Genomic DNA, 27842 nt, shown 5'->3' on the forward strand with positions numbered 1-27842 from the left:
CTCAACCTGATAAAGAGCTTTTGCAAAAAAACACACAACTGATATCATACTTATGGTAAAAGATCAAATACTTTCCCTCCTTAAATTGGGAACAAAGTGAAATGTCTGCTCTTACTACCCTTACACATCATAGTACTGGGAATTCGAGCCAGTGCAAGAATGTAAGAAAAAGAAACAAAAGGCACACATATGGGAAAGGAAGAAATAGAACTATCCCTATTTGCAGATGACATGACTGTCTAGGCAGATGAATCTACAAAATCCTCACTGAATTGAGAAAATTCATTTCTCAATGAAGCTACCAAAGAAACCTCCTCTAGGAAGAAGAGTTCAGAAAGGTTGCAAGATAACAAGATCAAGATATAAAAATGAACTATATTCCTATATACCAGCGATGAGCAGGTAGAAACCGAAATTAAAACGCATCATTTGCAATTGCTCCAAAATACTTGGTGTCAATCTAGCAAAACCTACACAGGATCTGTATGCTCAAAACTACAAAACATGGATGAAAGAAATAAAAGATCTAAATAAATGGAGAGACATACCACATTCAAGGATTGGAGGACTCAACACGGTAAAGATGTCAATTCTCCTCAAATTGATCTATAGACTCAACATATTTCCTATCATAAGCCAAGTAAGTTTTTTTTACATATAGACAAGCATATTCTAAAATTTATATGGAAATGCAAAGGAAATAACTAAAACAAATTTGAAAAAATAAAAGAATAAAGTGGAAGAATCATTCTACCAAATTCTAAGACTTTCTATATAGCTACCGTTAATAAAAGTAGGGTATGGACAGATGGATAAATACATTGATCAATGGAACAAAATACAGAACCTGGAAATAGACCCACACATGTGTGCTCAACTTCTTTCTTTCTTTCTTTCTTTTTTAAGGATTGGCACCTGGGCTAACAACCGTTGCCAATCTTTTTGTTTGTTTGTTTGTTTTCCCTGCTTTATTTCCCAAACCGCCCCCCCCCCCCCCGCCCCCCGGTACATAGTTGTATATCTTAGTTGCAGGTCCTTCTAGCTGTGGGATGTGGGACGCTGCCTCAACGTGGCCCGACAAGCGGTGCCATGTCCACGCCCAGGATCCGAGCCCTGGGCCGCTGCAGCGGAGCGTGCGAACCCAACCACTCGGCCACGGAGCCAGCCCCAAACTAACTTTTGAGAAAGGCGCAAAAGCAATTCTGTGGAGGGAAGATAGGCTTCTCAACAAATGGTGCTGGGGCAATTGAACAGCCATAGGTAAAAACAAATAACAAGAAAACCTCAATCTAAACCTCACATTTCATACAAAAAATAATTTAAAATGGATCATAGAGTTAAATGTAAAAGGGAAAACTATAAAACTTTTTAGAGCAAACAGGAGAAAATCGTCAGGACGTAGGTCTTGGTGAAAGTCCTTAGAAATAACACGAAAAGCATGACCCATAAAAGAAAAATTGACAAATTGGACTTCATCAAAATTAAAAACTTTTGCTCTTTAAAAAGGTCTAAGATAAAAAGACAAGCTACGGACTGGGAGAAAATATTTGCAAACCATCTGACAAAGGACTTGTATCTAGAATGTAGAAAAAAAACCTCTCAGAACTCAGCAGTTTAAAAAGAATCCAACTATAAAATGTACAAAAGGCATGAACGGACATTTCATCAAAGAGGATATATGGATAGCAGATAAGCACATGAAGAGACAGTCAACATCATTAGCCACTAGAGAAATGCAAACAAGCAAACAAAAACTAGAAAAAAAAAACACAACAAAATAGAAAACCACTACATACCTATTAGAAAAGTGAAAATAAAAACTAGTGACAACCCCAAATCCTGACAACAATGCAGAGAAACTGGATCCCTTACATACTGTTGGTGAGAATGTAAAATAATACAGCAACTCTGGGAAAGTTTGGCAGTTCCTTATAAAATAAAACATATACTTACCATATTACTCACCAATCACCACAGTCCTAGGTATTTATCCCAGAGAAATGAAAACTTACGTTCACAAAAACTCATATACAAATACTCATAGCAGCTTTATTTGTAATAGCCCAAACTGGAAACACCCCGAATGTCCTTCTTTTTTTTGAGGAAGATTAGCCCTGAGCTAACTACTGCCAGTCCTCCTCTTTTTGCTGAGGAAGCCTGGCCCTGAGCTAACATCGTGCCCATCTTCCTCTACTTTATACATGGGACGCCTACCACAGCATGGCGTGCCAAGCGGTGCCATGTCCGCACCCGGGATCCGAACTGGCGAACCCCTGGGCCGCCAAGAAGCAGAAAGTGCAAACTTAACCGCTGTGCCACCAGGCTGGCCCCGTCCTTCAACAGATGAATGGTTGAACAAACTGGTACATCCATAGTAATAAAAAGCAAAAAGGAACATGTAATAACTTGGATGGAATCCAAGGGATTATGCTGTGGGGCGGGGAGGCCATTCTGAAAAGGTTACATACTGTATGATGCCATTTATATAACTTCTTGAAATGGCAAACTTACAGTGATGAAGAGCAGATTAGTGGTTTCCAGGGGTTAGGGACAGTAATGGGAGGATGGGGGACATGGTGTGACAAGGGTTCTTTTGTGGTCATGGGACAGTTCTGCATATTGATTGTGCTGGTGGTTACATGAATTTATACATATGATAAAGTTGTGCAGAACCACACACACACGAGCGCATGTAGAAACTGGTGCAATCTGAATAAGGTCTGGAGTTTATTAGTAATGTACCAGTGTTTTGACAAATGTACCACGGTAGTGTTAAGATGTTAATATTAGGGGAAACTGGATGAGAAGTATACAAGGAGCTCTCTGTACTCTCTTTGCAACTTTTCTGTAAACCTAACATTGTTCCAACATTAAAAGGTTATTTAAAAAAAGCAAAACACATTTTCTTCATGTGACATCATTGCACATCTACTAGAATGGCTAAAATTAGAAAATAGCAGGTAGGCAAGGGTGTGGTGTAATACCAAGGGTGTGGTGTATATCTTTATCCCAGTAATTTCATTCTTAGTTTTATACTCAACAGAAATAGACACATACGTTTAAAAAAAGACATACTCTAGAAGGTTCATAGCAGCTTTATTCATAATAGTCAAAACTGAAAACAGCCCAAATGCCTATTCACAGAATGAATAAATTGCAGTATATTTATACAATGTTATACTATCCAACAGTATGAATGAACAAACTACAACATGCAACAATATAGATGAATTGCACGGACATATGTTGAATCGAAGAAGCCAGACACAAAACACTACATATTATTCTATCTATTTAAAGTTTTAAAACAGGCAAAAAGAATTTATGGTGTAGGGTAACAGATGTCCCTGGGATGGTGGCAGAGTGTGACAGAAGAGGGCATGCATGCATGGGGCTTCTATAGTGCTGGTGATTTTCCACGTCTTGCTTTCTTGCTATTTTGTGCACGTATGTGTTGTGTGTGTGAAAGTAACAGCTGTACACATGATTTGTGCACTTTTCTGTATGTAAATATCTACAGTTTACCAAAAGGCAAACAAACACAAAGTGAGATACCACTACACACTCATTTAAAAACCTAAAATTAAAAGGATGGCGCTGGAAAGGATGTGGAGCAACTGAAAACTTCATTTACAGTTAGTGAGAATATAAATTAGTACAATCACTTTGGAAAAGTATTTGGCAATATCTATTAAAGCTGAATATATACATATCCTATGACCCAACAACTCCACCTGATTATACACCCAACAGAAATGTGTACAAACGTGTTCTCAAAAGACATGTTTAAGAATGTTCATAGCGGTATTATCCTCAATTGAGAATAATCCAAATGTCCTTCAGTGTTGCTGGAGCCTTGTAAGATCAGTTACAGCCCGGAAGTGCAGGGAAGTTAACCTCCTTGCGGCATCCCTCAGTCAAGGGGGAACGAGAGCCAGTGGATTAATAGTCCAGCCTCCTGCTCTCCCACCCTTCAGACAATTCTGACAAGTATCATGAACCCAATCTCAATAACACACCTTTATATTGGCTTTTCCTCCTTAACTGTCCCTCTCTTCCCACTTCCTCACTCCTGTCTCCTGGAATCATCCCCCAAATACACTACTGCATCCAGGTATTTCTCTCAGGGGGAGCCCAAACTGCAACAATATGATACTATTCCATCTACATATAGTTCAAAAACAGACAAAAACTTTTATGGTGATAGAAGCCAGAGTAGTGGTTACCTAGTGAGGTAAGATTGGAGGGGGCAAGGCTTCTGGGGTGCTTGTAATGTTCCAGATCCTGATCAGGGTGGTGCTTAAACAGGCATGTTCACTTTGTACATCTTCATCACCCTGTATGCTCAGACTATATGCATTTTGTAGTACATGTGTATATTTTCATTTTAAAAATTAAAGAATTCAGGTGTTGAGGAGTAGGAGAGCTGCTCACTAAGGAGAGAGTGAGCTTTGTAAGAGAAATTGGACTTGAAGGTACTGACAAACAGGTTAATTGCAAAGACCACACCCATCTTTTGTGACTAAAGCCCTCTCTCTCTCATCCTTGGCATCAGACACAGATTATTGAGGGATCTGTTGGAGGCTGACATTGGTAGAGGATTGTGAAACATTACAGCGAAGGTAGGGGCGCTGAAATCCACCTATAAGAATGCACCCCCTTGAGACAGGCACAAGGCATTACATTTCTCCAGGTGTATTGTGAGGAATCAGTTCTTCAGCCTTGTGTGGCATTCCTGCTGCCTGCTTCCAAGACTGTCTTACCCACACTAACCCTTCCCCACTTCTTCCTTTCCCTTTCCCAATCATTCATTCAACATATATTTATGTTTCAGACACTATTTTTAAGCACTTGGGATATATTGGTGAACAGTAATAGATGTGGTTCCTGCTCTCATTGAGTTCCACTATAATAAGAAAAACATATTAATCAAATAATCATACAAATTCATTAAGTGTGACTGTAATTAGTGCTACAAAGAGATCCCTGGTTCAATGAAAGCATGCTGGCCTACCTAAGAAAGGCAGGGGAGGATTCCTGGAGGAAGCAACACTTGAGCTGAACTCTAAGGATGAATAGAAGTTAACCAGGGAGCCAAATGAGCAGAGATAGAGGAGAGCCTGGGGAGTAGGAGGGACGAAGAAAGGTCCAATACGGTTGCAACAGGAAGCATAAGGTAGAGGCTGGACAGATGGGCAAGAGAAGACCACTTATGGCCATGTACACTATGTTAAGAAGTTTTGTCGTCATGCTAAGGGCAAGTAAAGCCAGAAGGATTTTAAGCCGAGAAGTGCCATGATTGTGTATATTTTGAAAAGATCACTATGGCTGTTGTGTGGAGAAGTGATTAAAAAAGGATCACCGTGAATGTGGGTATACAGGAGGGTATTGCACTAGGCTAGGAGCAAGGTGATGGTAGCTTGGACTGGGATGGTGGCAGTCAAGACAGAAATAAAACAACTGAAGATATTTAGGAGGCACATGAACTTCAACAGTAGCTATAAAACATGGCATCATCTTTATTTCTGAACAGAGCAAGTATAATCATGTGTTTCATCAGTTAGATACAGGAGGATGCATTTTGTTAACCTTGGTTGTTGTTATTTCACTAGCACATTTCTTCTTAGGGAAAAAGGTATGTGGCCACGTTGCAACTAAAAGATGCCTGGGATATTCTGAATCTGCTAAGTACAAATGTTGCTCAAGGAGAGAACTGAAGCTTGCCATGAAGTTGCCAAACGGGAGAGGGGCATAGCTACGGAATTACCAATGGGAAAACACACCAAAACAGGGCTCTTCAGATACACCAAAGCTAAGACAAAGCTTCCCAAGGTCTGGAGCGATCTAGGGAAAATGAACCTTTGAGTTGTTTGCACAAAGACTGCAGATCCCTCGGAAAAGTGAGGGACTCCGCTGGGGGGTTAATATTTTGAAGGAAAAATGTGTATCCTTACACTCAGGTGGTGCTTAAGAGGACAAGACAGCATAAACTTTAGAGTGCTGCCAAGTGCCTGATTCACGGGCTGAGGGGGAGATGGTAGGACCCTGCGTATGTGTGTACTCAGGTAGTTGGGCCCCACCAGGAGAATGGATCAGGATTGTATGTTCAGGTAAGAGGGAATGAAAACACTGACAGTAAACACTGAGGCCGTCTCCAGAGGCAGTCAGATAACACTGAAAACTCACTTTCTAGTGAGCATGCTGCTAGACTTTCCCTGGGAGAACAGATTCTACCAAGGACTGCTCCTCCCTTTGCCCAAGTCAGAGAGAGCTGGAAGACCTCTAGCGGGAAAAACGCTGAGGGTCAGTCCACGATGGAGGACCTAGCAAAGACAGCGGAGACTACCGCATCATTTCCAGCAGTTATGCAGACAACTTTCTGGCAACTAAACCCCAGCAGCTCCTGGAACAGCTTTTGTGGAGAGTGCAGAGAAAGTTCTAGGAAAAGGGGAGGTTAGGCTGGATGAGGAAATTAACAAAAAATGGTAACAGGTTTCAACTAGAGAGAAGAATATTGTGGGGGAGGTTGGGCAGGCAGTTGGCTCTAGCTAGCTATTTAGCAGACCACCTGGCCCCACTATAAACCCTCTGATTGGGATAATTTCCCACAGCATGGCCAAGAGGGGCTTTGAAGTATCTCATTCACACCTCCGGAGCAAGTATCCTTTAGGGCAGGGGAAAAACAGACAAATAAAATGCATCAGACACCAAGGCTTCATGGGCCATCGGACGATTTCTAAGTCTGAATGGGAACTAGTAAAGCGGTTAACCAAGGACGAGGCTGGAAATGGGTGGGATTTTTCTGAGTCATTGAACTTGACAGGTAGAGTTTTTTGTTTTGCCCCCAACTTAGGTCCCAAATTCACACCAGAAATTCATTATTGTGGCTTGTGTGAGTCTGCAAAGGTGACTCAATCTGTGTCACTGAACCCCTTTCACATTAATAAGTCCTTTTGGGAAAGACCAGTCTTTCTTTCTTAGGACACTCTTGCAAGGACGCTACCAGGTGCTTCTAATGGGCCAGGCAGACATCAAGGTAGTACCAGAGTCGTGTCATCAAGGGTAACATCCTGAGCCAATCCTTGACATCCTAGTGATTAAAGTTCGGCACTCACTGCTTCAGTGGCCCAGGTTCACTTCCTGGTCAAAGAACCACAACTCCTGTCTGTTGGTCGCCATGCTGTGGTGGTGGTTCAGAGAACTAAAACCACTTAAAACTAGCATGTGGAATCATGTACCGGGGCTTTGGGGAGCAAAAAACCGAAAGATTGGCAACAGATGTTAGCTCAAGGTGAATCCTGAAAACAACAAAGTAATGTCCCACTAAAGAGTGATTTTTACAAGATTTTTGTGAAGTTTATGTTTGAGGTGGAAAAATGGTTTAAAATAGGGGTTCTGGGTGCCCTAGAAAGAACTAAGGAAAATGAGTGGAAGACTGTCTTCCTTCTACATTTCCAAAGCCCAACCACGTTGCATGAAACAGCAGCATTCCAGCTTCTAGCCAGGCATTCTTCAGTGTGCTTTGCCACTATTAGTTCTACGAAGCACTCTAGTATTCAGTGTACAGAATGGAAGGAAAAATGGTAAAGGTATTTTTCCTCTTTTGGTAGGAGAGAAGGTGCTGTAATCATAGTCTGTTACCATAGTTTGGAAATAGTTTTGTCACTTTCTAGGATTAAGGATGTGGATTTAAAGACACCATTTCCTCTCCCAAGGTCAAAAATCCATGGATGTTAAGTCAGATCATAGGTTGAAACATTAACTCAACCATTTAATAACTATGGGGCTTTAAGGAAGATACTTAGTCCTTCTGAAACTCTTAGAAGAATTACTACTTCCATATGTATGTAATAGAATTGTGTGAGAATCAAATAAGATTGGTATATGTTAAATGTTTACCCAACATAACGCCAGACGCAGAGAAAACCTTCTGTAAATGGTAATATTTGCATGAGCCTTGGGCACCCAACTGACAAGATGGGTTCCCACTTAAAAATGTATTTTATCCTGCAGGAAGCATTGCTAAATGAAGGCGTGAGCCAAATGGAATAGGCCGGCAGTTGTAGATGTCCTCATACTAGGGAAGTCTTCAATGTTAGGATCTAGGACCTAGAAACACATATTTTCAATGAACTGAGAACATGAAACATTTTGGAAAGAGTCACATTTGTTCACATAAGTTTCAGTTAGTAATCAGTATCTGTATATGTTTAGAAATTGCTCAGTATTCACTACTACTACACTATCCAATAAGGTAGCTATATGCTACATGTGACTATTTAAACTTAAATTAAAAATAAAATTTAAAATCTAATTCTTCAGTTCACATTAGCCACATTTTAAGGGCTCAGTAGCCACAGGGCTACCATATTGGTCAATGCATTATGAAACATTTCTATCATCATAGAAAGTTCTGTTGACAGTGTAGTTTTAAGAGTGGTAGGCAAATCAAGTTTGGCTTACTTTAACAAGCTTTCTGGCAACCTCAGAGAACAAGATTTTGCCTCTCCTTCAACCTTATTTTTTTCCTGAGGAATATTGGTACTGAGCTAACATCTGTGCCTATCTTCCTCTATTTTATATGTGGGACCCCTGCCACAGCATGTCTCAATAAGCAGTGTATAGATCCACTCTCATGATCCAAACCTGCAATCCTCCAGCTGCTGAAACGGAGCACACAAACCCAACCACTACACCACTGGACCAGCCCCTCTCTCACTTTTTAACCCAGATGCCTCGGAAGGTGCTTTTCCTATCTTGGCCATAGATTTCAATGTAGATTACACCCTCACCCTTTCACCAGATGCTTGTTTTTTAACTAGAGCATACCACCATGCTTTCCTCTCTTATTGCAACTGCAAGCACTTGTCTTAACCTACTCAACACTGGCATTCTTTTGCTAACTTCCTTATTAGCCAGTCACCCACAGACATCCTCTCCGAAAACTGTCCTTTCATAACCCTTCCACTTGATTTAGCACTTTTGCCTCTTGGTGCAGTGGCTCTCCATGCTAGTAGCAAACTGAAATTAAGGAAGCTTGAAAAAGACTGATGCCAGAGTCCCAACTGCAAAGACTTAATTGGTCTCAAGTGCACACCTGGGCATCAAGATTTCTAAAAGCTCCCTTGGTAGTTCTAATGCATAACTAAGGTTGAGAACCACTTGACAACTAATTCGGTAATATACTAATAATTATTGTAATTACAATTTTCAGGTTTGTGAAAGGCCTGTAGGAGTTATTTTTGCACAAACAAATTTTTGTCAGACCTTCGGAACATCTTACTTCCCTCAACCTCTTTTATTTGTATGACACCTTAAAAAATAATCTGGCATGCTCAGGACTGGAACTGAGAGCAACATGCCTTTTTATTCCCATTCACCTTGGGCTTCAACTCCTCCATGTTAACTGCTGTCTTTTTGACACTCACCCCATTACACTATCCCTTCTCTATTTCCGTAACGTTTTGTAGTTCTAATTTGAGCAGTGGGGGAAAGAGTCCCACCCTAGCTCACAACAGGGCTCTAACTCTTTAATACTCTGAACAGGTCCTGCTTTTCATAGTTGGGTTAAAAAACCTTTTCTTTTTATTAACTTGAAAGTTACCAATACAACCACATATTGTTTTGAGGCTTTCTCCTTGATTTATTTACTTCATTAGAATTGATTTGATTAATAAAAATTTAAAATTCTCCAACATAGTGCTCCTTATTAGTGTAATAAACACCACAGTATGATACCTGTTCTCTGTGAGGTACAGCACTGATGTAGCCAAGCGGGGTTCTTTAAAGTCACTTAGGTAACCCATATTCTGTATACTATATGTAACTCATTTACTGATCACTACCATTTCTATGTCATATCTATGTTTACTACTGTAAATTGGTTTCCTCGAGTTATAGGGGTCTTTTTCTTTGATCCCTCTAAATTCAGCATTTTCTTGGTCAAGGTGATCTGAAGTTTCCTCATATTAAACTTAAAAGGTTGACTGTCAGTAGGAAAGATTATGTGGCTAAGTCCCTCCTTTTCTCAGGCAAAGTCAATAATGATGCTTTCTGGTTCTCTCCTGAAAATAAAATTAGTGCACTGGTGGTCAGTCAATGATGTCCAGGACAGCCACATGTTCTCAGAACAAAGTACATCTTTCAACTGGTCTCACTAAACACATAGCTATTTCCTATTCCCCAACGTACCCCATCATTTCACCTAGGTTACCTAAAAACACTAGTACTTGTGATGTATTATTTGTCATCTGTTTCTTTACTTTCCATATCATGCCCCTTGGCTTTGCTTCCCCTAGCTACTCAGTCTTTTTGAACGAACATATTGCCGCTAAGTTGTCCAGTAAATTCTTTCACTGACATTTTATAGTTACCGTATGACTCGAATAATGGTAATTTTTGTTCTACTCCTTCCACTATATTCTCATTCCTCATTTGACTTGTTCATTCCCTTGCAATTTACCATAATCTTACTGTTCCACTTTGTATTATTTTCCTTTTCTGTTATACCTAGTTCCCTGTAAAACAAAGGCTTTAAAACACTCTGGTACTAATCTTATAATCCTTGCAAGTTTAAGATGTTGGGGTAACATCTGAAGTGAAATCTAGTGGGAACCCTACTTTCAAGCACTCCAAATTTGTCATCCATTCCAACCTGATACGTTTAAGTTAGCTCCTTTCATTGGTGAGATAGTAGCAATTTAGAAAGTACCCCAGCCAGTGAGCTCCAAATGTTCCATCAAAATTATATAGCATAAGAAAGAAATGTTTCAAAGTGATTTTTTTAATCATCCACCTTATCATTTGCCTTCCAATATTCACTCGAAACTGCATTCTTGAAAGCCTCCAGGCTATTTTCTTAGATTCATGGAATATTGAGAGAAAATCCACTGTCCTGAATTTTATATCTAATAAATGCATTCACCATTTTTCACTTTAAACCTTACTTCCACTGAATCGTGTATACAAGGCCCCTGTCTTTGAGATTGTCAAGTTACCCAGAATTCCCTCTAAACAATTATTAGCTACTCCAAAACTGCCAGGCCTAATCCTCTGCCTCTGTAATTTCTATTGGACCTACTCTAATCTCATTTCTCAGAGCCCAGGGTTAAGTAACACAATAGTGACTATAAGTCTACCATTTGATCAATGTCTTTAAGAATATTACCCTCTTTTTAAAAGCCTGTAATATCTGCGTTTGATTAGATTTCAAAAGACACGTAACTATACACTATTCACTTTGCTATAGTTTTGGCCTAGGGGCCTGAATTTCAAAGTACCTGTGACTATGCAAAGATAGAGTACTATTCTCTTAGTTACATGGAGATGGTTAATTCATAGTAGCCTGAGACCTAGAGTGTGAAATGACTCTTCCCAATCAAGACAAACTAGAGATATCTTGATATTTTATCAATAACCCTGTGTGTGTATACAGATTTTCTAAGAGCATGTATCTTTTCTTTAGCTATTAAAACTGGTTTACCAGTTTCTGTCGATACTTGGTTTCATACGGAATTAAAATTAAACACTTTCAGGCCTAGACTAATTGGTCCAGTATCTTTTAAATACTGATGGCTAACATTATAATCTTAAACATGTTTTATTAGCATTTTAGAACTCTGACCCTTTCCTATAGGCATCCAGTTTATATTCCCGCCATGAATTACAAGCTAAAAGTGACTTTCTGTGACATATGAGATCACATAAACTCAGAAAACAGGGTAGGTAGAACTATTTTTGACCAAACTAACACACAAAAGGTACTTTTATACTGTAGATCTGGGATCCAAGGGTAGTCCGATAGTTCAGTCTCTTCTATTCTGCTCTGTTATCTGTTACATAAAATGACTTAGGAGATCCTTATAAATATGACATGATTTCTGCCCATAGGAGGCTAGATATAAATGCCTTTGCTGCATGCTATGAAACAGCAGCAATGTTCTGGAGAATCCAAGGTTTTTGTAAATGATAAGAGTTCAATTCAAACTAAACTAACTATGTTTTTGTCCTGCTCTGGTAGAAAAACTGAAGTATAAAACAAATAAACTGGACCTTCTCAGACTAGGCAGGCATCACAAATCTGGAAGCTGTTTAATAAATCCATTGTTACAAGTTTGGGTGCTAACTAGTACCATGCCTAAAAATCACTGCTATTAATCAAGTGGGGGGGATATCAAAAAGTAGTTCATATGGATTAACTAACTGAAAGTAAACTAAGTGTATAACCCTCACTATGTTCTCAGTTACCTGGGAATGCGCAGACTATATAGGAGACCAGGAAAGAAAGAGCTTTCCTATTTTCAGTAATGTTGTTGAGGCATGGATTCAGAATCCAGAAGGTAACTGGGGCTATAAATAGCAATTAAGAGAAGAAAATAGAAGTTTCCTTCTCTAGTTGTTTCAATTTTCCGAAAATCTCGACATGTTTGTGCCTCTTCTATTTAAGGACAAAACAATTTAGCACATAACAAAAGTCTCAAAAAGGGTGTCAACTGGACCACAAAGCATTGATGAGAAGGCTTAAGTAGTTCTTGAACTTTTTCATTTGGGTATAAAAGCCCTTCTGCAAAAGAATCTCCACTCCACATCAAAGTTCTTGTCTCCTTAATGCAACACCCACCCCAATGAAATATAATTTGAGTAATGTATGTTGGTATGCATAATGATTATGACTCAAGGAAAAATACATCTACTACATTCTAGGGGTTTTGTAGAGGCCGCTGTGAAACAAAGAACTTGAAGTAAACAATTATAAAATACAAAAATAAAAAACCAGGGTTTTTTTTCTCCAAATTCCTGGTTTAATAAGGACTTGTTTATTTTGAGAAAAAAAGGTCTCAAACATCAGGCTGTTCACAAAAATAACCCACAGTATCAACTTTAGAAAACAAATCTTAAGACTATTACACTAATTATTTTTCTAGAGGATGCATTTGACATGCCAACTCTCATTCACAAAAATACATTGTTACATTTGTGTTGAACAGCCCCACACAGCACTCTTGTGTGGGGTATAACACACATACCTCTAACTCAAAGCTGCTCTCAAGGTGCTACTCAACTAATGAGATTGCCTTTGCAGTTAGGGAAGCAACTACTGAACTCATGTATGAATGGAAAGAACTGTACTCCCTGCATAACAAGAGATTATTTTGGAGACAGTTGATAAAAACCATACATCCTTTTTATTGTTAAGTCATAAAGAGGTATCAAAATTAAAAGCAAAAATTACAGGGTAAGACTTAACATAACTACTAGGAGCGTCAAAGGAAGTGAAAATGGGACTAGGCGCAGGGCAATATGAATTAATGAACATGGGAAGGACAAGGATGGGGAGAACAGTGAGCATGTGCTGAAGATACTAGGGGAGAGGATCTGGTGAAAATTTTGATCTTAGACAAGCGCCTAGGTAAAGAAATAATGGGACAAGATTTCTAAACCCCACTATGTGCTTAAGAGTCATCCTCGCCATTGGCGCTGTCTCTGTCATCCTCTCCTTCCTCAGCCTCTTTTTCATCATCCTTGATCAACTCCAGCTGTGAGAAACAGACACAAATAGGATGGAGTTAGAGGCACTCCATGTGTCCCTGATCCCCCCTCCACCACCTCTTTCTTTCCTTTCCCGTGGTTTTCACCTGGTCATCCCCCCGATCTTCATTATCATCATCATCCAGTAGGTCCCCCTCCTCAGCAGAGTCATCTGCACCCCCCTCAGACTCCATCTTCACATTAGTCTCATCTTTCTTCAGGGAGCTGCTGCTCTGCTCCTCTTCTGACTTATCATTCTTCATCTCTACTGGGGATGAGAAGGACAAGTCTGTCTAGGGGCCAAGTAATGTCCACAGGATGTAGACAATCCCCACTAATGATCATAGAACTGCAGCACAAGTCTAAATCCTCCCACACAAATGCCCTTCCCAATTCAAACTTCCCAAGTTTCATAATCAATTGCCTTATATCCCAGTATTCCAACATACACTTTCAACTAACTTAGGTAACTAACCCAACTTTACACCCAACAAGCAGCAGAACTATTTACCTGCTTGTTTGCTCTGCTCCTTTTCAATTTTTTCCAGGCTTTCCAGCAGAGAATCCACCTTTTGTTTTATCTGGGTCAACTCCTTCTTAATGGCCTGAAGGTCATCTCCTTTCACTTTAATACAAAAAAAATCCAAGATTAGAATCAAATGTACCAGAAGCTACCAGTTACCAAACACATTCCCACTAGACTATATAACCAGCAGCCAATGTCTCTGGGGAGAAATGGAGCCAGTCCCGGACTGTCCCAGTAACGAGGACCTTCGATCTTTTAGTTGGTAGTCAAAAACTGAACCTAATGTGCTTACTCCCTCAGCAGCAGTGTTCTGACTTCTGTAGACCTCAATTCTATTTTTAAGCACTTTCTGTACTGCTTTACTGACTAACATTATTTCATAAATTTAGTAAGGTGCCTCAACTCCCTAAAGTTTAATGACTTTTTCCAAATTACCAAAGTCTTAGGGATAGAAGGGAGTTAAGCGTTGGCCCCTTAATCACTATCTTCTCTTCCATTATTTTGATTACGCAAAACCATTTGTACAAAAACTGATCATTATTAGCTGCATTAACTAATTTCCCTATTTCAACACACAAGAAATATCAGAATCATCACAAAGCTGCAATAATAATACATACACTTTCCAGACTTGGAAGAAGATCCTCGCTGTCCACTCTTAGAATTGAAGCCACTTTTGCCCCTTCGTGAGGTGTTTCCTGATACACGCTGGCGTTTTGAGGGCACTACAGCCCGAGCAATAGGAGGAGGAGGAGGAACACGTGCTGGGTAACTGTACATCCTATTGCGTAAAATGAAAACAAAATTTCTTCACAACCAAAATTAAGTTAACAGATCCAAACAGCGGTGATCCAAACTTTTTACTAAGTTACTTTCATTCAAAAGGCCTTTATTCTTCAGTAATTTTAATACTGCAGTTATTTTTCTTTAAGAAAATACTACGTATACATACTTATACCCAATGATATGGTTGGCTGGCCTTATGCACTGGATACAAAAGGTTCCCCTGTAACTATGGCAGGATTAAAGAACACTACTTTTAAAATAAATGGCCTTTATCTTGATCTTACTCTTTTCATAACCATATAAAATTGCCAGTGTTAAAAGCATTTTTGCCCTATAAAAACAGCCATTTCATATTTGCCAGCTGGGAGGAAAATACCACTAGCAATTTTAAAAACATTTAAGCATAAGCTCTACTCAAAGTTCCAAGGAGCAGAGAATATTGTCTGTCTTGTTCACCATTCACTAGTGCCTAAATCTACTGCCCAGCACACACGTAGCTCCCCAAAAATCACTGGTCGTTCAACTGCTGCTTCCACTGGATAAGTATCCCAGTGATTGCTAAAGAAACACCAAAAAGAGAGCTTGGTACTGACTCTTACATTTGTAAAGAAAAAATTCAAAATACAACAAAAAACTTCTTACATGGACATCAGTTCTAGAAACTCTCTACATTCCATGTTATTTTTACAAGAGCCTGTGGCAGCACAAGAAGGTTAAGACACAGCAGTAGGAAAAAAAAATTTTGTTAATTCCAGTTCTGCACCTTTTTAGCAACTAATTTAACTGCAAGGCCCAGGTGTTCTATAAAAAACAACCTATCAACTGCTGCTCTGCCTAAGTGGAAAGACTTTAATGAACAAATGTTATGTATTAAACAGCTCCGAAATTTTATAATTCATATACAACGTGATGACTCCCTCTTACATATCTCATTAGTAGCTAGTCTTCTCTGAATTTGTAACAGTCTCCAATCCTCCTAGTAGTGAAAACATTGATTTTACAAGCTCTCATAGATAATTCTCTCTTCTGCTCAACCCAGCTTAATCTAAAATGTTTCTTCCCTACTTTAACAAGGTAATATTTTATCTTTTCTAGGAGCGGCTATGAGAGGAACATTTCCCTAAATTAACAAAGAGCACATGTACAGTGCCAGACAAGTGAGGGCAGGATTTACTAATCTTCACTTAAGCAGTCTTTAGTCACTGACCACTTAACACTTTTCCCCTCGAAGCACAGGATAAACGTGCCATGAGTCAAAGACTCAACAATGTAGTAAAAGTTACAAAAGCACTCACATTACGTTTTGTTTTAAGCTCCAATAAAGAATACTTTTAAGTTTGAGTCACAGGAAAACAGAAAATTTATGATTCAGAAAGCAGGAAGCCCTTAGAGTTTCTACAGAGGTTTCTTCCCAGTAGACAAGCATTAGCTCAGCTGTTAATTAGTCAGTTTTAATCTGTTTATGGAAATTAATGCAAAGATACTTAGTAATATTTTATTATCAAGATTATCTTCCATTTTTACATAAAGCTTTTCATCTTTTGGCTCAAAATTTTCCAAAGTATAATGATTCAGAAACTACTCTCTTTTGTGCAAAATAATGATACTTTTAAAACAATTTCTGGAGGTAAACAAAAGTGAGGTATCCGTATCTTTGGGCATGAACACAGCTCATGCCCCAGCCCTGTTGGATTCTGAGATCTAACCTACCTCCCAACTCACTCACTCACACCACATCAATGTCTCAACCAATGAGCTAGCCATTCTAGATTCCATAATACTTCCTGGCACTAGAATTTCCTTTTGAACCATACTATTTCAGCTGACTCAGATCAGATAGTCACTATAACGAAAATGAGGCAAGAAATGCAGTTTATTTTCAATCTACGTAATGGTCCCATGAACACAAATGGGAGTCAAACGCTCTAGTTCTTGGACAAAAAATATATTTCAAAAGATCAACTGGTAATGCTGAAGGGCTTTTAGTGCCACCTAATTAACTCCTGCTCAGGCAAAATCGGACTCCTGAAAAACCTCTCAAAGATTCCTCTAAGAAAGTTAAGTAACCTTGCTTTGTAGACTTTGCCTTGTAAAATGTCAAAGTGCATGAATGTGAAAACATAAGGAGGAGAAAACCATAGCTACCGAGATAATGCTTAAAAGTCAAAGGGATAAGAGAACAGCTTCAAATTAAGTAACCATTTTCCCCATGAGAAAGCCATACAGTAAATCACATTGAGCAACAACAGCTGTGGATCCCCTACTTATAAAGCCCACGTCACTAAAAAGTCTTCATGAAAGTTTCATTATTACCAGAGGAACAAGCACTAAACCTTAAGAGAATACGACTGCACCCTGAATCAGGAATCTGGACACTACATGTTGGCATAAAATCTACTCCAGAATAAAAGGGAATTAAAATACCATTTTGAAGAAATGAAAATATTTCTGGATGCACTTTAGCTAGCTTATTATCTGAACAGGTAAGACAAAGAATCTTGATCTTAATCTCCGAGCTAAAACATAAGCATTACAAGGCATTTATTAAATACACAAGTTGTCAAAGGAAAGCCTCTTAAATGACTAAATATAACACAGTGATCTTCTTTGGGTCTCAAAACCCTTGATTAATAATAACACAACTCAATCACTAAACCAAAGTAGAAACAACTACAATTAACATAGTAAAAATATACATTCTCCTGAATATATCTAATGTACAACAGCTGTTTCCTCTCTTAAAAAATAATTTTAGGCACATTAATTATAAAATAGGTAATTCTAAAAACCAACGGTCAGATATTGTTGCCCACAAAAATTTGAATAAAAAATGCCACATGAAATAATTTATAGGTGAGAGCAATCTAGTAAGATTACTTCCCCCCAGTACAATATTTATCAAATTCAGTTTAAATATGCAATCCCATTATAATTTCATTCAAGTGTTAGGAGGTATTTTCTTCTGCCTCATTTTTCATCTACAATGGAAAATTTTCAAGACACAGATTTTCCTGATGCCTCTGATTTTCCTAGAAAGGGACTGATTTTACAGGCTACTATGTTTGGGATTCAGAATGTCTGAGAATCCCTGAAATTGTCTGTTAAGATTCTGTGAATGTACCTATTTACAAAAAGTTAAAAATCACTGATAGAGAAATTGAGGAATATTCCATTCCGTCTGAGCTAATCAGGACTAAGTCTAGAATACCACGTGCTCATTTCTGAGAAACATGCTTTTATATATTTAGAGAGGGACAGAGAAAAATATGTGCAAATTCACGATGAGATACAAAAGGAATGATTTTAAGAAAGTAAATATCTCAATGAATATGTAACTGTAAAATATAGTCTGTGGGATATATCTAGAGGAAACCATGGAAAACAATGTGACATAATTGCAAAAGTTACTTACGGAGTTTAAGAACCAAAAGAGCAGGTTTTTCCATTCTAGCTCCACTAATTACTAGTTAAAAGAACTCCCAAACTGATGACAGATACCTGCCTCACTCTGTCGCCACCAGGACTCTCTATAGATTAAACTGTTCAAGAATCAAGGCCTTCAGTAATTGGTATCTTTGAACATTATAAAATGTATTTCTGGATATTTCTTTCCCACTCCTTATAAAATCTTCGATGAAACCGTATTTCAACGATTTACACAACTATTTCCCAATCTCTTTAAAAATTACCATAACTTTTTCACTGGACTGTAGATCTATAGTAGAACCCCTCAGTAGAGTTTTTAAATCTTGTCACCCCTTTTTAACGTGCTAATAATTAACACAATGAAATTATTTTAAATGTAGAAGACTATGGTATAAAATTCATTTTAACATATAAACACTTACTAAAAACCAAAAAATTTTAAAGTTAACCCTAAAGTAATTTAAGTGTATTTCTTTAAATCTCAAAGCTTTATTCTATTTGAGTAGGCTATTGACTTTGCTTTAATTATGTAAGAAAAAAATGTGCTAAAAATGACTGTAACATGTTTAATTCAGGTTTACATTAAAATGAAACCACATGATGTCAAAAACTTACCCCCCAAAACCTGTATTCATGATGTAGTTGGAATTCTTGCTTTTGTGCTTAAAAATAAATCAACTAGCTACATTTTTATAATTTGTTTAATTTCTAAATAAAGAGACAACTTTAAATGCTATTTGTAGGGACCCCTCCACAAACACGTTGCCTTGGTGAGTCTGGGAGAAGCCAAACTGGATAAAACTGTTAACTTACACTTGTTTTGCTAATTCAATTTATGGATGGAGTGCTAATTACCAAAGTAAATGTGCCCACTTGCACTTTATGTTCCTTAACTTTCTTCGTGCTGCCTTTATCCAATGGTTGTCAATTAAAGATCAGATTATCTGCATGAAAGTCAAAATGAAAAACAGCAAGCACTGCTCACCTAAATGATAAAGGGACTAAATGGTAAACCAGTATGCTCTATAGGATTATTCAATATATAGGGGCACCTAAACTATTAAATTTTAAAGACAACACAATTACGTAACTAAAGAAAAAAAAAGAAACACAGATTATCACCTCTGTGGGTTTAAGAACCCTGCCTAAAGAACAAAGATTGAGGCTGAAGAACACCACATACATTCCTACTTAGAAAGAGCAGCAATCAGCAGCCCCTACATATGTAGAACTAATGGTTTTGTCATCTTCTTTCAAAAAAACATTGTTGATATTAGTAATTAGCGGCACTTCTGCAAGTTCAAAGATACAATTTGACTGAAAACCGTACCACTGATTGATTTACAGCACCTTTGCAAGACAGGAAAAAACCAGTAAATTTACACACTCATTTTAAGATGCACCCAATTTTACAAATTTTAAAGTATGAAAAGCTGCACCTTAAAATTAAGAAAATATAGTGAATTGTCTTGATGGATTCATTGGGGAGCTATGTTAACACAAAATTAGATGTTTTATGTGAAGACACTTCCTAAATGAAAAATAATCTGGGCAATAATATGCAGGTTGCTTTGAGTCCTAGATTCAATTCTTTCAGAAACAGGACTGGACCCAAGACTATGTTAAGAAAAAAAAAAATTAATCCCTGGCACTGCTTTCGTTTATAAAGCTTTCCATCCAGGTGATAATCTTTTCTAGACTCCTCAATTTCAAAAGAATTATAACATTACTTATTTGTCACGACGTTCTCAAGAAATTTTCCAAAAATAATGTCTTAAACTGTTAGTGTGGTCCAACGCCTGTTTTTAAAAAGCTGAAACTATATTCCAGTATTTATCAAGAATATTGTTTATAGACCATATGTTAAGAACATATAAGCTTATTCCTATATTCTCATTTATCAAGCCAGGTCAGAAGAGTAGACTTCTCTCCTTTCACTTACAGTAAGATTTCTTTCAAGGAGTTGTCTGAGAAACAGATTTGTGGCTACCAGGGGATGGGTGGAGAGAGGAGGTGACTACAAAGTTTCTCGGTGAATTTATGGGCAGTATGGAAGTACCTTGATTGTACAGGGAGACACATGGCTATGCATGTCAAAATTGTATACCAAGAGTAAATTTTACTGTACATGAAAGTTTTCTATACTGTCTCCAATTTCTTTCTTTTTACTCTCTCTTGAATCTCCTTGTAAAGTCTCTGCCTCCACCATTATCAAAACCTACCCTTGTCAAAGTCACCAAAGATCTCCACTTGCTAAATCAAAGGGACATTTCCAAATCCTATGACTTGAACTACCAATAACATTTCTCGGTTCATCCCTCTATAGTCTTTGGATATGTATTCATATAGCTTCCAGGACACTTCGTGCTTCTGATTTCTCTCCAATTTTTTTATTTGTGGCTTTCTCAATCACCTTTGCTCCTCATTCTCATCTCCTCAGTCTTTAGAAGTTGCAGTTCTCCAGGGAACTCTATTTTCTATCTCTACTCATCCAGCATCATGGTTTTATGGACCTATAAGCATATGAGTACTGTAGTCCCATATAAACAACTGCCTTAACATCTCCCAAAGTGGATGGAGCTTAACTTAACATCTCCACAACTGATTTGTGAACAGTCATCCCTCACCCTAGTTCCTCCTATGTTCTTCCCCATCACTATTTCCATAAATTCCAGGTCTCTACTTGTCCAGGCCAAAACTTTGGTGACATCTTTGATTCCTCTCTTAGCCCTCACATTGACCTGTAAAAAGCAAATCTGTCTGTATTAACTTCAAAATTCAACTACTTCTCTGGGGCTGGCCCCGTGGCCGAGTGGTTAAGTTCGCGCGCTCCGCTGCAGGCGGCCCAGTGTTTCTTTCGTTGGTTCGAATCCTGGGCGCGGACATGGCACTGCTCATCAGACCACGCTGAGGCAGCGTCCCACATGCCACAACTGGAAGGATCCACAACGAAGAATATACAACTATGTACCGGGGGCTTTGGGGAGAAAAAGGAAAAAAAAAAAAATAAAATCTTTAAAAAAAAAAAAATAAATAAAAAAAAATAAATAAAAAAAAAAAAAAAAAAAAAAACAAAATTCAACTACTTCTCATCACTCCCGTTTGCCACTGCCCTGAGGCTTGCCCAGATGACTGCTTGTCTAGATAATTCCATGGGTCATTTATTATCTATTCTTAGAGTAATCTTGTTAAAACGCAAATAAGATCTTACTCCTCTGCTAAAAACTCTCCAACGACTTCCCATCTTATTCAGAGTAAAAATTAAAGATATACAACACCTTAACATGCTCTATATGATGTATTCAACCCATCCATCTTCTCTGAGGTCATCTATTTTCCACTATAGTACTCCTGGTGCACACAACAATGCCTCATAGTGCCATCTTAACAAGTACTTGTTGAGAAAATAAGTGACTTTCCTAAACTTGCCTCCAGGAAAGAACTTATCACAAATCCTATTATCAATAGGTAACAAACCAAACCTATCCTTGTAGCTGGAAAGCCAGGGGGACAGGTCTGCCTTTGTTTAGCTTTATAAAAACCAATGGGAGAGTTTTTCCTTAAGAAAATAAGATAAAAGTAAATTGAATATAATTACCTACCACAAAATTGAATCTTTTTTCAAGCTATTTATTACAAAATAAAAATCCTATCTTGTGCCTGTAATGGATGTGATTTGAGACCGTCATGTCATACTTGCTGTAAGGAAATCACAAACACAAATTTCCATAGATGAGTTTATCCAATAATATTTTTGTACCCCATTAATCTGTTCCCCTTGCTGAACTCCACTCATCTCACAGGAATAACACATTCATCACTGTAGGGTAATAAAGGTCCTGGGAAAACACTTCATCTGCCTGAACAAGTCAAACTCTATTTGATGGACTTTGTTTCTCGTTCCTAGAGTACAGTTCTTAAGAGGTATCAAAAGGGTACCTTCTTGCTTTCCCTGAAAACCAACATTACTGCCCTGGATATTCTTCCAATACTCCTTGTCAGCTTTGTTCAAAAACCAGTCTGGGTTCTCTAATTTCCTGCCTAAAGAGCAATCTTTTTTTTAAAAAAAAGATTTTATTTTTCCTTTTTCTCCCAAAGCCCCCTGGTACATAGTTGTTTTTTCAGTTGTGGGTCCTTCTAGTTGTGGCACATGGGATGCCGCCTCAGCGTGGCCTGACAAGCAGTGTCATGTGCGTGCCCAGGATCTGAACCTGCAAAACCCTGGGCCGCTGAGGCAGAGCATGTGAACTTAACCCCTCGGCCATGGGGCCAGCCCCTAAAGAGCAGTCTTTAGTCATTACAATTCTCATACTGAACACTACTCAAAATGTATTGCACCCAGTAAGACACACTTTTCAGCATTCTACACCTTTACTGTTCAAATGAATAACTCAAGCCACATATGGCTATTTAAATGAAATTGAAAATTCACTTCCTCAGTTGTACCAGCCACATTTCAAGTGCTCAACAGCCATATGTGGCTAATGTCTACCACACTAACAGTACAGATATAGAATATTTATATAACATCACAGAAAGTTCTACTGAAAAGCACTGTTCTAGTTTCTTGCTTCCACAGACATTTATCTACTGCTTATAATTTCCAAATAGCCCAAAATTCTGTAATTTTTTCAGGTCTCTAACGAAATCATAATCCTTACAAATCAGTTAAATGTCCTTAGTATAAGACGATAGCTACACATCTCCTATAATCACAAAGCAGGATGGTGAAGCTATAAGACACTGCAAATAGTAACTATTTCAAAAATGTCAATATCAGATATTACATTCAGAATATATGAAGAAGCCTTACAACAAAAAAAACCCACCCAATATAAAAATGGGCAAAGAAAAAATACATTTCTCCAAAGATAAACAGTCAAACACACGAATAGTCAACATCATCAGTTTCTAAGAAAATGCAAATCAAAACCACAATGGGATAACATTACTTACCCTCAAAACAAAATGGCTTAAATAACAAAGAGATAATAAAACAAATGTTGGCAAGAATGTGGAAAAAGAAACTGGAATCCTTATACACGGCTGATGGGAATGTAAAATGGTACAGCCGCTTTGGAAGACCGTATGGCAGTTCCTCAAAAGGCTGAACTTAGAATTATTGTAAGACCCAGTATTCTACTCCGAGGTATATACCCAAGAGCAAAGAAAACATATGGCAATACAGAAACGTGTATACAAATGTTTACAGCAGCAGCATTCAAAACATGGAGACATCTCACATGTCCACCAACTGATGAATGGGTAAACAAAATGTGCCATTATTCAAACAATGGAATTCAACAACAAAAAGAAATGAAGTATAATACATGGTACAACATGGATGAATTGTGAAATATTCTAAGTGAAAGAAATCAGTCACAAAAAAACCAACATATTGTATGATTACAGTGATATGAAATGTCCAGAATAGACAATCTATAGATAGAAAGTGGATTAATGGTTGGTAGGCTTGGGGATAGAGGAAGAATAAGGGATGATTGCTAGTAAGTAAGGTGTTTATTTTTGGGGTGATGGAAGTTCTAAAATTAGACCATGGTCATGACTGCACAACTCTTAAAATACTAAATATGTGAATTATCTCAATAAAGCTAAGTTTAAAAAAAGAAAAAAATTAACAAGAAACTTGACAAAGTCTATCCAGATGAAGAATGTTCTGAAGTAGATTCCTAAAACAGCAGAGGCTACCCTTCGGATCAGGTAATAATATAACCAGAAGACCACTTAATTCAAAGCCATATAGCAGGTTTTCTGATCCAGGCTCAAATGATTCCCCTTCAAAGAAGTATCTCCCACCTACTCAACAAGAGTTCAGGACACAATAAAATTAAGAAAACAGCCCAAAACGAATGCTAAGTAAAATAAAGTTTAAGTGCAAAAATATCTGGTTTATCTTCAAAGTATATTCGTAATAATCTATGCCCTCATCTAAAATCTTCCTGGCAACTATAACATGATCAGATTCCCACAAGAAAGCCATCAACACAGAGGCTTTGACCAAATGCAAAATTTCTTATGTCTAAAATGACATCTAAAATCACCTAAAGCAGCATCTCTCAGCTTTTCCAGGTAGCCAGAACCCTCCTGCTCTCAATCACATGCCTTTCCGAGCAGATGGTCTCACTCAATTATCCAAAACCTCAAAATCTAAATATTTCATGTACTCTTCCTTTATGCACATATACAAATGCTATCTCTCAGGTCCAGTGCTGCTCAGGAATATTAGAAAAATGGAGGAGGAGGGAGGCAAGATGACAGCTCCTCGAATTCCATTAAGATTGGGGGAGAGGGGGGAGGGTGTCCTCCAATCCAAATTCTGTTTTTAGACTTGCTAATCCAAAACCTAAAACTTTGTGTGCCTACAACAAAATTAAGGGCTCAAATGTTAGTTGAAGGAATATGATGGTTAGCCTCTTTCACTTGTCTTGCATTTCAATGGAGACTCCTCCAATACTGTATTTCACCTCAACTACCTTTCTCCACTGTCTACCAGGATACCTTCCTGGAAAAGATCTGTAGGGTAAGTATCAACAGCAAAACTGCTTATTTCCCAAAATTGTAACAACTCAAACCCTCCAATCTCCCTTCATGTAACCTTTAACAGCATAATCCTAGTCTTAAAAGATAAAATCTCAGCTATACTTCACTACCCTCTCCTTACAAAACATCTGGTCTTACAACTTTAACCCAGTAAATCACACCAGAATCAGTCTACCTCAGAAATTGCTCTACCTCCCCTCCATTCCAAAGTGAACTACTGAACACATCCCTTTTCCCCTCCAGTTTCTTTTCTAGCCATGGGCCTATTTCTAAGCTATCTCTGCCTAGAGGACACAACTCCTTAATGCGCCATACAAAGCCCTTAGGACCAACATTCTTTCCAATTACAGCCGGCTGCTTCCCCAAATCCACTAGGGATACTCACAACTCCATATCTTTATTGCAGCTGTACCCTCTGTCTCTGCCTAAAAACCTCCTACTTAATATCAAAGTCAAGTCCAAATATAGCCCTTTGTGAAGCTACCCTGGGGCTCTTTAAATCTTAAAGAGGAGCTTATAGCCCCAAAGGGTGACACAATTCATCTTTCTATGAGACAATCCTGTTCAATGCAGGGGACACAGCAACCCCTATTAATTTCACAGCACTTCTTCACTGTATAATACAGTGCTTGTCATACATGTGTTCTATTTGATCTGTAAGTTGATGTTATTTCATTCCTCTATTCATGGTACACTGTCATATCTACTTAAAATATTTAGAGTAGTTAACAGAACTCTGAAAAATTTCTAATGAAAGAATTTTTAAAGTCCAGTCACTTACACACTTTGTTTACACTATTATTCATGTACCATATGCAACATGTGGTAAGTTATTTATTATAAAGTCCTCAAAGACCACTGAACTAAAACCAGGATCATTTTGAACCAGATCTTTTGCTTACCAGGTGTTTACCATGTATCAGCTATCTACCAGCTAGCTGTATTATCAAATCTATAGTCTATTATCAAACCTGATTAAGCACTTTGTTTCCTGTGCTCCCAAGTTCTCTATAGAACTACTTGGTTGTCCACAAGTGAGTGATGTTTCTTTCATTTAAATTGAGATATGAGTCACATACCACAAAAGAAACCCTTTGAATGTGTACACCACAGTGATTTTTAGTAAATCACAAACTTCTGCAATGATAATCACTATGTAATTCCAGAGTATTTTCATGAGAGATCTTGTAAGGGAAAAAAAAGCGGGACTAAAATTGACTACAATCTACAGAAAGTCTATCGGAAAGCTTTTTCTAAACATGAATATGGTTTTATACTTAAGAAAACACTGTAAATATCTGTGGTGCAAATCAGAAAGCACTTATAAATCAAGCCTGATTATAATAATGCCAGGCTAGCTGTGACAAACATCAATCCATGTGTACGTCACCCTACCTAAGAACTTTCAGATCTACTTTTAGTGCATGTATTCCAACCTTCTTGCCTCAAAGATAAGACTTCTCAAAAATTATAGCTTTAAGCCTGTGTATCTCCAACAATGTGTAAACTCTTACTACAACACTTTTGGGGGTGACCGTACATACTGCCTTCTAATGATCAACAATTTCAAAAGTGAAGAACTGAAAACCAATGTGGAGATTTTAATAAATTAGAGCAATAAATTTAAGAATGAAAAAAGAAATCACTACTAAGTATTTCAAAGAAACTGCTCACACCAGAAGTCCTCCAGTAAGAACTGCTCCAGCAACAATTTTCCTAGAAGCAACAAAATTCTCAACAGGACACAAACAGAATTGAATCTTTGTCAGGAGTTTGTAACTTAGCAGACTTTCAACATCAACAACTAAGGTTTTGCACACAGGGACGACTTATGCAATTCCCCTAGTTTTACAAAGCCCCAGTCAATATTCATTCTAAAACAAAAAGCTGCTTCTGGGCTTGTATTCCTACCAGAAAAAAACGTATTGCTTAACCAATCTTTCAGTAATTATAAACTATGTATGAGAGTTTACAGCATTATTTGAAGCAAAGCTGACAGTGTATCTGATGTTAGATATTAATAAATCTATCTAAAATGGTAGGTTCACATTCGCAATTTATACTAAATTCATCTAAGAACTTCCAACACCTACGTCATCAGGAATGGTCTAAATTAAGAACTAATAAAAAGGCCTAATTTACGAAAAAGGTAACTTAGTGGAAAAAAAACCCCTAATAATCATCATTTGGGTTTTTCATCATTGAAACGTAAAATTTAACCACTGAAATAGAGACTACTAAAATATTAACTAATACATTTAGTTAACTTTGGAGGAATAGCATGATTTCTGATAGTCTTATTTAAATACTCGGAATTCAAAATTCTACAAGAACAAGATGGCAATAGCAAAAACCTGCACTAGTTCTTCCAAACTAAGGGAATCTTTAATGCTCATAGGTAACAGTTCTGAACTTTTTTCCCCACTCCCCCGGTCCAATGAAAATCAGTAACACTACTGCAGTACAGGTGGTAACATCAAGCCTATAAAATCCAATCCTGTGGTCTCCTTTTCAGAAGACAGCATATTAAAATATAAGTAGCTCAGTTAAGTTTTTAAGATATGATTAATGTCCAGTTTTAAAGGTATTTACAAACTTTCGGATTTCATTATTAACACCCACGGGAACGCAAGCAAAAATACAACTCACTCTAATACTCCTAACAAAACACTGCTAATCACCTATTTCCTAACATCAAAATATATGTTCCTCCTTACAAAATATCTAATGCCTACATTCTTCAAATTTCTGTCAAGTCAGGCTAATGAATGACTGGAATGCATAATACCTTTATGAAGGATTCTGGTCTCCTCTCTCACTGCCCTCATCCCCTCCCCCCTAAAAAAAGAACAGAACCTGAATCCAATCAAGCCTTCAAATCTACTCATCAATTCACAAGAAATATAGGTAGCAGAGGAACACGCTAAACAACACAAAAATACAACCTGCTTCAAGCCTGTGGAAAAGTGAGATTAAGGAATTTTATTATTTTAAGTATACACAATATTGTGCCTAT

The 27842-nt window shown here is 37.8% G+C and overlaps 1 protein-coding gene across 40 annotated transcripts in view; it reads right to left on the reverse strand.

The window, feature by feature from the left end:
• Positions 1 to 12792: 12792 nt before the first annotated feature.
• HNRNPC (heterogeneous nuclear ribonucleoprotein C) overlaps positions 12793 to 27842 on the reverse strand; it is a 50827-nt gene continuing 35777 nt past the window's right edge. For 22 of the 40 annotated variants that reach the window (XM_008528816.2, XM_008528820.2, XM_008528825.2 and 19 more), the window contains 4 exons: positions 14674 to 14834; positions 14039 to 14152; positions 13635 to 13795; positions 12793 to 13535 (listed from right to left, as the gene is read on the reverse strand). In XM_008528816.2, coding sequence (XP_008527038.1) covers positions 13452 to 13535; positions 13635 to 13795; positions 14039 to 14152; positions 14674 to 14834 — 520 coding nt within the window. In that variant the 3' untranslated portion in view covers positions 12793 to 13451. The remainder of the gene's footprint in view (positions 13536 to 13634; positions 13796 to 14038; positions 14153 to 14673; positions 14835 to 27842) is intronic. The other 18 variants (XM_070585729.1, XM_070585577.1, XM_008528826.2 and 15 more) reach the window with 1 other exon arrangement.

This window comes from Equus przewalskii, chromosome 1 (genome assembly GCF_037783145.1).
Source record: "Equus przewalskii isolate Varuska chromosome 1, EquPr2, whole genome shotgun sequence".
In the NCBI taxonomy this organism is placed as follows: Eukaryota; Metazoa; Chordata; class Mammalia; order Perissodactyla; family Equidae; genus Equus; species Equus przewalskii.